A 10,320-nucleotide genomic window follows, 5' to 3' on the forward strand; every position below is an offset into this window, starting at 1 on the left:
GTGTGTGTGTGTGTCTAGTGTGTGTGTGTGTGTACCTCCAGCTTCAGTGTGTGTTGTTTCTGTAGCTGCTGGATCTCCTCCTGATGTTCCAGAGAGTTCTTCTCGATGTTCTCCTGCAGAGAGATCCAGATAATTTTTATCCCACACTCCTCTGCTTAGTGAACTACATTACCCACAATGCAACACAAACTCTGACAGCTGCTGTGAGGATTCAGGTGTGTTGTGCTAAAGTACTGTGTAGCCTGCACAGATATCAGAACTCCTATGAGACACCGCCGGTCTCATGCTGCTCTGTGACCGGATCAGAACCGGCACACAGCAGCAGGTTCTAGTGCAGGAGAACCGGCTGCTTCTGAAACTCTGCTACACCTGGAACCACACCCAGCAATGATGTCAAAAATCTCTTTTACAAGAGTGTCCTGGCAAGTGGCAGCAGCGCGGTTACAAATAGATACAGAGACACTTATATATACACATACTTTCACTCTAAAAAATCCTCAATCAATTTAAAAACAGTGACAGACAGACTGCCTTTCTGCAAGGTCCTTTAAAAAGCGAGACCAACTCCTTCAACTGTAGTTCATTCTGAAGCTGATTCCATGCAGATGGTGCTGCAAAATTAAAAGCCTTTTTGCCAAAGTCAGTGCGGGCTTTAGGGACAGTCAATAAAAACACATCCTGTGAGCGCAGGTGATATGTCCCTGCAGGCCTCAGGAGGATGTAAGTGTTCAGATAAGGAGGAAGAAGTCCTAATACTAATAATAAATAAAAAGATGTCAATGCATCCAACGCCGAATGGAGAGGGAGAACCACCCAACCCGAGAATACAGCAAACAGTGATGAGTGAGAGATTTTAAGTTTGTGATGAATCTCAAGGCTCCATGAAACACGGTGTCCAAAGCATGAAGACACTGGGAGGTTGAATGCATGTAAAATATATCACCATAGTCCAAGACAGACAAGAATGTTGCATTTACAAGTTGTTTTTTTGCTTCAAAAGATAAACAGGACTTTATTCTAAAAAAAAACCCTAACTTCAATTTCAGTTTTTTAACCAGATCTTGGACATGCAATGTAAAAGACAGTGATTTGTCAATGGTAATGCCCAAGTATTTATAATGTGACACTTCTTCAATTTCTGTACCAGAAAGTGTACAAATGGTTGGGACATTGTTTTTAGTTGATTTTCCCAGAGTGAAAGTCATGACTTTAGTTTTTTTAGAGTTTAGAACCAATTTTAAAGTAGCCAGATTATGCTGCAAGATGTTAAAAGCGGACTGTAAATTTGTGATTGCTTGACCTAATGTGGACCCAGAACAATAGAGAACAGTGTCATCAGCATAGTAATGATAGTAATGATATTTTTATATTATTGCAGAGGTTGTTTGTATAAATGATAAAAAGAAGAGGCCCAAGGACTGAGCCTTGAGGCACCCCTTTTGAAATATTTAGGGAGGCAGAAGTGAGGCCGTCTACTTGCATAGATTGTGTTCTCCCTGATAGGTAACTGTTGAACCATCCCACTGCTTGTTCTGATAGTCCAATAGAGGAAGGAGTCTTTGAAGGAGTATTTTATGGTCCACTGTGTCAAAAGCTTTTGACAAATCAATAAACAGTGCTGCACAGTGCTGTTTATTGTCCAAGGTTTTGACCAGGTCATTAACAACTTTTGAAACAGCTGTTATTGTACTATGTTGTTGCCTGAAACCGGATTGAAATTCATTCAGAATATTGTTATTAATTAGATAGTGTTTTAATTGCATGCAGATGACTGATTCCATTAATTTAGCTAATACTGGCTTTTACAAATTATGTAATGTTTCATAAAGGGAGCTAGCAGCAATGAAATGCTTATTAAAACTATTGAGAATTTCATTTGTGTCAATGATTTTTTTGTCATCAACAACAATACAAGACGGTACTTCTGTATCTGTTTTTGCTTCAGTTAATAATTTGATTGTTTTCCAGAATTTGAGAGGGTTATTTAAATTTTTGGATGTTTTAGAGAGGAAATAGGCAGATTTGGCATTACGGATTTTTACAGTGCATAAATTACGTAAACGCCAGTAAAACCAGTCAGACTCAAGCTTTGAACTTCTAGCTTGAGCCCAGGCTTGATTTCGCTCAAGAAGAAGGTCAGACAATTCATTGCTAAACCAAACATTTCACCCTTTCACTATGTCTTTTAAGTGGGGCATGCTTGTTTACCAGGCCTATGAAACCATCATAAAAAAACATCCAAGCATTTTCAACATCATCAATAAGGCTAATTCTTCCCCAATCAAAATCATACAGATCATGTAAAAAGCCTTGCACTGAGAACAGCTTCATTGCCCTCTTAAAGATTATGCGTGGCCTTGTTTTAGGAATTTTTGTGTTCCTTACAGATGCTATAAGACAATGATCACTTCTATCATTTGCAAAAACAGAGGCACAGGAGTATTTGTGAGGGGCATTTGTAAGAAGATCAATTAGGGATGATTTTTCTGGATGTTTTAGGTTTGGTCTGGTGGGGCTATTCACAATCTGAAAGAGATTAAAAGAATCACAAAATGATTTAAAATGATCAGACATTGGCAAAAGCCAGTTCCAATTAAGATCTCCTAAAAAAACAATTTCATTATAATTTAGACTTGTTAAAAACTCCCTCAGAGAAGAAAGAGTGCTACTGTCAGCTGAGGGGGGTCTATAACAACCAACAACTGTGATGTGAAGACTCTTAGAAACTTCTAAGTCAGGGGCCAACAATTCAAATTGTCTACTTATTGACTTTGAGACAATCACATTCACAAGAAATGACTTTTTTACATATATTGCAACACCTCCACCCTTTAGGTCGGTCTGTTCTGAATAAGTTGTACCCACCTACAGTCACATCCTTATCAGAAACAGATTTGTTGAGCCAAGTTTCACTTAAAACAAAAACATCGGCATTGGTTGAAAGTGCCCAGATACAAACCATATCTATTTTGCCAACCAGACTACGAACATTCAAATGACAAAATCCCATGCCCTTTCTGCATTTAAAGCCTACAGGGGTGTCATATGACATACTTTGCTCTGGGCCTGGATTTGGGTGGACATTCCCAGAAATTAATAGCAGCAATATAAGAATAAGTCTCTGTTTAGGCAGTTTACATTGATGGTGGTTGTGGATGACTGCCACGTTTAAAAGGGCTGCTCCTTGAGACCCCAGATGGTTTTGCAGAGCCAGCTTAGACGCAAAGGCTGGGGTTGAATGACCGCAGCCAGCTGATGGTTTGTTTCGCTCCTCCCCCGGAGTAAACGATCCGGAAATGAGAGTAACGCGTTCCCATGGCAACGAGGGGAGATTCCAATAGAGGCACACAATGCTATCAAGTACAGCACAGCAAGAAACATCCGCGGCTTTAACTCCATTTTAATTCAAGGATTTTAATCAATGTCCATTAAAACTCAGGATCCTCTTTTTCAAGTAGAGTGACTCCACCACCAGCTCCGCCCCCTCCGCAGCGTCCTCCAGTAACGCGGTGCCGTGATGCAGGAAGTGAAGCTGAATAAAATAATTACCGCGGATAAACAACGCGTTCCAAAGTTGCATCCAACCCAGAGAAGGCGAAACCACAATGCCTATTCCAGGATGGTACCATCCCTGGACCAACCAAGATCACGATTTCCATTCTTCCACCGCGAAGCCACCCGTCCTCACAGCAGTACAAAGACAGATGGAAGTTTATATCGAAGTTGTTTTGCTCTGCGCCAATCCAAGAAAGGGATCACACAACGCAGACAAAGTGAGTAGAAAAGTAAATCCAGGTATGCACACAGCTACGGCATTCAAAATAATATTTATTAAATGCACTGCACGCTTGCGTTGAGCTGGTCGTGCCTGTAGCTGGTAGCCGAAAAGCATCCAATGTCTTGATCAGTTAATCAATCCAATAAACCCCAGAATCATCATCACAGGGGTTCAATATGAATTTATAAGAGTGATGCCAATGTCAATAAACTCACTCACTCAAACAATCTCTCAGAGCGACAAACAGGATGTCTGCTGTTCACTGAATATACTGCTGTGATCGTTCCTCCTGGACCTTCAGCCATGAGGTCCAAAATCCTTGTTCTGGGCAGACAAACTCCACAGTTCATCTGAAGCGGATGTCAGGCTGCAGCAGTCTGAGGTGGACTCTGTGGTTCTGCCCCCGATCTGCTGCAGCTCAGCAACATACCAGCGTCAGATAAACTGTGGACCGGGTTTCTGTCCCCCATCACTCCCACTGAGAGTGCACGAGGACCGGGTTTCTGCTCAGAACAAGGACTGAGGACTGAGAGTGCACGAGGACTGGGTTTCTGCTCAGAACAAGGACTGAGGACTGAGAGTGCACGAGGACCGGGTTTCTGCTCAGAACAAGGACTGAGGACTGAGAGTGCACGAGGACTGGGTTTCTGCTCAGAACAAGGACTGAGAGTGCATGAGGACTGGGTTTCTGCTCAGAACAAGGACTGAGGACTGAGAGTGCACGAGGACTGGGTTTCTGCTCAGAACAAGGACTGAGGGAGCATCAGAAAGGATCTCAGACTGACCTCAGCCTCCTTCAGCCGTCTCTCGAACCATCCTTTGGTTCCCTCCATGGACAGAGCCTGGGCCTGCAGCTCCTCCACCCGCTGCTGGAGACCCTCCAGCTCCTTGGATCGGGCCTGAAACACAAAGATGTATAAAAACCAGGAGGAGACAGGAACCCAGCTCCTTCACTGCTCCTCCGCCTCTTTACCTTCTCCTCTCGGAGCTGCTGGCGGATCTCCTCTTCAGAGCGGTTCTTGTCTTCATGGAGTCCTCGGAGCTCCCTCTCATATCGAGCCCTCACCCCCAGAACCTGAGGGGGGGGGGGGCAAGTGAGGAGAGGAAACAAGGAGAGGAGGGCCGGAAGAGGAGACAAGGATACAAGGAGAGAAGGAAATGAGATAAAAAGAAAAACAGTTAAATCTTCAGACCTGCTGTGAGTGTTTTGTGTTTCAGGATCAGGGATCAATGAAGGAAGAAAGAGGAAGAATAAAGAGAGGAGGGAGACCAGAAGAGGAGACAAGAAAAGGAGAGGAGTACGGTCTAGACCTGATCCTTTATGAAAAGCGCTCGGAGTTAACTGTTGTTGTGATTTGGCGCTATATAAACAAAATTTAAAAATCAAAAATTGAATAAAACACGTGGTAAGAAAGAGGAGAGCAGGAGAAGCTGCAGTTAAAGACATGAAGCAGGAAGAGTTGGGTGTCTCGCCTCCTTCTCGTGCTGCAGTCTGAGGTCTGACAGCGCCTCCTTGTGGTCGGACTTCTCCTGACTCAGCTGTATGGCCATCTCATCCAGCATGGCCTTCCTCTTCTCTGCTGTCTGCACACACACATCATCATCATCATCATCATCCACATGTGTCTATGTGTGTGTGTATTGCTGATGTGTGTGTGTCTGTGTACCTTCTTGGCCTCGTCCATCTCTCTCAGCAGTTTCTCCTTCTCGTGTCCCTCTTCTGTTAACTGCTCCAACAACTTCCTGTTGGCAAAACTCGACTCCTGAAGGAAACAAGGAAAAACTTGTGAAGAAGACTCTGAAGCCTCGTCCCTGCCGCAGGACAGCAGGACAGCAGTGTCTATGAATCTATATCTGCAGATGTGTAAACTGTAATCCTACTATGTTTTATACACGTTTTTATATAAAACGCTGCTCCTGCAACACTACAGTATCCTTTCAGGCATGAATCTGCCTACCTGCCTGTTCTATGGCTCAGGTTCTAGATAACATTTCATAGATATATTGAGTTCTATCTGTTCTGGAGAGGTATGTTCTTCTTGAGTGACAGATTAAAAATATCCAACAAAGTATCCCCAACAGATTTATAATCTGTTCTAAAGCAGCTAGGTTAGTCCACAGAACCTGTTGTTGGGGTTAAACTCATGGATAGCGTTCTCCAGATATATTATCTTTTCTAAAGCAGCTAGGTTAGTCCACAGAACCTGTTGTTGGGGTTAAACTCATGGATAGCGTTCTCCAGATATATTATCTTTTCTAAAGCAGCTAGGTTAGTCCACAGAACCTGTTGTTGGGGTTAAACTCATGGATAACGTTCTACAGATTTATTATCTGTTCAGAAGCAGCTAGGTTAGTCCACAGAACATGTTGTTGGGGTTAAACTCATGGATAGTGTTCTCCAGATTTACAATCTGTTCTAAAGCAGCTAGGTTAGTCCACAGAACCTGTTTTGGGGGTTAAACTCATGGATAGCGTTCTCCAGATTTTTTATCTGTTCTAAAGCAGCTAGGTTAGTCCACAGAACCTGTTTTGGGGGTTAAACTCATGGATAGCGTTCTCCAGATTTTTTATCTGTTCTAAAGCAGCTAGGTTTTTCCTGAGACAACTGTTCTAGATCGAGGGTTCAAGATAAGGTTTTATACATTTACTGTTTGTGTACTGTACCTGTTCATGCACTATAGGCTGTTATTTTAAACAATGTTCTAGTGTTAAGGTTCTAGGCAACATGGTCTCGGTCTCCTGTCTCCTACTATAAATAGTTCTTGTTTCTGTTTGCTATACATCATTTCGACAGAAGACGTGTTGAACGGTCTGGTGTTTCAGAATTAAAACACTGGAAAGTCCTGACAAGTACCTCAAAGTACTTGAGTAAATGTTTTTCACACTCCATTACTGCCTACAGATACAACAGACCAGCAGGTGTATCATGTGTGTTACCTGCAGCTGGGAGTCCAGGTCGTCTCTCTGAGCCAACAGACTCTCCTGTTCAGCTCGTCTCTGCTGCAGCTCCACAGTCAGCGCCTCCTGCTGCTCACGCAACAGATTCATCTCCTGCGTCTTCGCCGTCTGGATCTGCACAGGTAGTGACAGCTTTGTTTAAATAACCGCCGATTATTGCAGAGGTTCCATGATGGAGACGACTAAAAGAGAGTCAGTGTCACAGGCGACCGCTGACATGAATGAAGATATATGACACAGAAGATGTAATACTGAGTGACAGCAGAAGACATCAGATGCCAGAAAGCAATGAACATTGAAGAAAAGCAGTGTGAAATGTGACACATGGCAACACGGTGAATAACAACAGGAGATGGCAGCTAACATATATTAGATTACAGCAGACATATTTTCTAGTGTCATCTGATATTATCTGCTGTACAGTTGACGCCAGTTCAGTATCTATTGGAGTCAGAAGAGTTCTCAGTGAAGCAGGTGAGATGGAGATGAATGACTCAGAGAACATCCACGAGGTTCTAGTTAAGGTTTAATGTCAGAGAGTTCAATGAACTGGAGTCGGCTGCAGCAGCTGTTCATTAGTTCAAACTGAGTTATGTCAGTGTTACAAAGTGGAGTTTCAGGCATCACTAAATGAAAACAGGTTGCAGCCAAGCAGGAACCTCCATCTCTGAAAAGTGAAGCCGGTCCTGAAGAGCCTTAAACCTGCGTCCTCTCTAGCAGCCAGCAGGGGGCGACTCCACCGGCTGCAGCTAGAAGTGTGATTATATAGAAGTCTGAGAAAATGAGGCTACTGCTCAGCTGATTTATTACCTCTGTATAGGGATGAAACGGTATGAAAATTTCATATCATGATTACAGTAACCAAAATTATCACGGTTATCAGTATTATCACGGTATTGTAAAAATGTGCCAAAAAATATTAAAATGTACTGATACGCACACTGAAACCATTTCAACAAGTTTTATATTGAAAACTACAAATACAATTGCCATTTTGTTTGCATAAAAAATAAAACAACAGCAAATACCTTTTGTAAACAAATGAAAATCATCTAAGTGTGCATTATCAAGATTTTATATTTTATAGGTAATACAATGACCCAGTGGACAATTACATGAAAACAAATAAGTCTTTAGAAGACAGTGATAGTAAGTGCAATGAGCCCAACAACTGACATAAATACAGAGCAGTCTGTAGCGTTTCTAGATCTGCTGGGTGGGTGACTGAACAGCATAACGTGTTCTCATGTGCAGTGGAGGAACAGACTCTGCCGACACACGACGCACACAGCAGCAGAACAACGTGTAGCGTTTTTACAAGAGCAGCAACACTGAGAGCTTCAGTTTACACGCTCTTAGCAAGTCAAAGACACAAACCAAAGCTAAAAGTTAACTCACCCTGTGGTCAGTATAAGGTCATTTTCTTCTATCAAGTTTCCCTCAGCGCTCTCATAAAAACTAAAATACGACCGGAGCTCAGAGTGATTTCTGCCGTCATTGACCCAGACAAACCCACGTTGCATTCTGCGCATGCGCGCCTGCTTCTGGGACACGCTGGACAGTGTTTATAACAGCGCGGTTAACCGTACGGTTATCACGGTAATTAAAATGTGTACAGTAATAATAACCATCGGGAATTTTACCATGGTTTACCGTTAAACCGGTAATCGTTTCATCCCTTCGTCTGTCAACACTTTCCTGATGAGTTTATGGTCTCAGTAGCTAGTTTCAAGTCTTCTTCAACAAAACATGAAGTTCAAGCGTGGCTGTGGCTCAGGAGGTAGAGCGTTAATGCATATCGAAGTGTCCTTGGGCAAGAACCCCAAATTGCCCCGGGTGGCTATTCCGCCAGTGTATGAATGTGAGTGAATGGTGAAAAAGACTAGAAAGGCGCTATAGAGGAATATAGAACAGAAAGCAGGGGAGGCTTTAGGGCGGGGCTACAAGGTGATTGACAGGTCTCTACCATGGCGACCTATCAATCAGGATAGAGGCTCGGAGTACATTTAACCATATGTTTCTGCAAGAAGATTCCAGATTCCATTGCCAAACTGTTCTATTGTTTAAATTGAATAGGTTCTAAAAATCTGGGTTTGTAGGTTTGTTTCAACCTAATTACCAGTTCTCAAGAAGGTAGTCCAGTTCCCAGATCTCTAAGCTGTTCTAAGGTCATGGTTCTATAAACACGATCTATTCACTATGTACTGTATATTTTAACTGGTCACGGATTCGTAGGCCTCAGAACTCTGTTCTAGGGTCATGGTTATGTATATCAATTATCACCCATATGACTTTCTAGTTAGGGTTCTATGTGAACTGAACTGAAGAGGTTCCTCACATATCAGGGTTGCTGTTAAGGAACAACCCACTGTGTGGGTTTCTAGATGAGGGTTCTGGCACAGGAGTGGCTCAATGAATGATTGTTCTACAACAGATTTATACAAATTACTCAGGAGGCCTGACTACAAATGTGGTTCATGGTTCTAGGTCAGTTCTACGTATTGTTTTTTTTTTTTAAAGGTGTTTAAGCTTTGCATTAATCCAGGGAAGTATCAAGGGTTCTAGCCAAGGTTTTTGGGGACCTATGTTAGTGTCAGACTATCAATCTAAAGAGACCTGGATTCTAGGTTCTGAATCTGAGACATAATTACCTGTTCAAGGGCGCAGAGATTAGTCCTCAGAACACCGTTCTCCTGTAAGAAGAGTTTCAGTTCCATACTAAGGTGGTGACTTATAGTTCTATCTTTTCCAGCATATTCTTTAAGTTCCAGGTACGATGTGTTAGGAAATTCACATTTTCTAAAAGTGCTTGTAGCTTGGATTCAAGATAATCTTTTGTAATTACTAGTTGTAGAGTAGCCAGAATACAAAGGTTTTAAGTGATGTTCTACAGGTATATTATTGGTTCTAGATCAACTAGATTAGTCCTCAGAGAAACGTTCTATGGCCCAGGTTTTAGAAAACATTTTACACATACACTGTACGTTCTGGGAAGATGTGTTGTTCTTTAAACATGTTCTTGCAGGATGTCTATGAAGATTCTCAGTCATCCAGGTCATAGTTCTCCAACGAAGGTTAAAATCAAGGGCAACTGGACTTGGTTGAAGATACTGGAAGACGTTTCGTCCCTCATCCAAAGGACTTCTTCAGTTCTGACTGACTGGCAGGGAAACTCAGCTATTTAACCTCAGTCGGGTCATCGATACCGCTGGTTCGTTAGTGTTCCTTGTTGCTGTGACGACAGTCGTTACGGTCGTTAAGACTACCTGTGGCCAAGACTGAAGGACCATCGTTGGTATCTTCACCTGAGGCCAATAGGTTACGTTTGTTGAGTTTCCTGGGAAGTGATGAAAGGACAGCATTGTAAGTGGGGGATAAGTGGTGGCGTAGACCCCCTCCCCTGTTCAATGACGGCTTCTCCACCCTGGTGTAGATGCTTCCTTGACACCTCTTTCAAACCATCCATCTTCTCTGTCTAAAATGTGCACCTGGTGGTCCTCAAACGAGTGTCCTCTGTCCTTCAGATGTAAGTAGACTGCAGAGTCTTGACCTGAGGAGTTGGCCCTTCTGTGTTGAGCCATGCG

General features: G+C 42.7%; 1 protein-coding gene across 2 annotated transcripts in view; it reads right to left on the reverse strand.

The window, feature by feature from the left end:
• Positions 1 to 10,320, reverse strand: part of gripap1 (GRIP1 associated protein 1) — a 45,994-nt gene that overhangs the window by 17,312 nt on the left and 18,362 nt on the right. The window contains exons 16-22 of one of the 2 annotated variants that reach the window (XM_046055263.1): positions 9,388 to 9,429; positions 6,716 to 6,850; positions 5,446 to 5,541; positions 5,252 to 5,362; positions 4,752 to 4,853; positions 4,564 to 4,677; positions 36 to 113 (exon numbers count right to left, since the gene is read on the reverse strand). In XM_046055263.1, coding sequence (XP_045911219.1) covers positions 36 to 113; positions 4,564 to 4,677; positions 4,752 to 4,853; positions 5,252 to 5,362; positions 5,446 to 5,541; positions 6,716 to 6,850; positions 9,388 to 9,429 — 678 coding nt within the window. The remainder of the gene's footprint in view (positions 1 to 35; positions 114 to 4,563; positions 4,678 to 4,751; positions 4,854 to 5,251; positions 5,363 to 5,445; positions 5,542 to 6,715; positions 6,851 to 9,387; positions 9,430 to 10,320) is intronic. The other variant, XM_046055264.1, reaches the window with a different exon arrangement.

Source organism: Micropterus dolomieu, linkage group LG08 (genome assembly GCF_021292245.1).
Source record: "Micropterus dolomieu isolate WLL.071019.BEF.003 ecotype Adirondacks linkage group LG08, ASM2129224v1, whole genome shotgun sequence".
In the NCBI taxonomy this organism is placed as follows: domain Eukaryota; kingdom Metazoa; phylum Chordata; class Actinopteri; order Centrarchiformes; family Centrarchidae; genus Micropterus; species Micropterus dolomieu.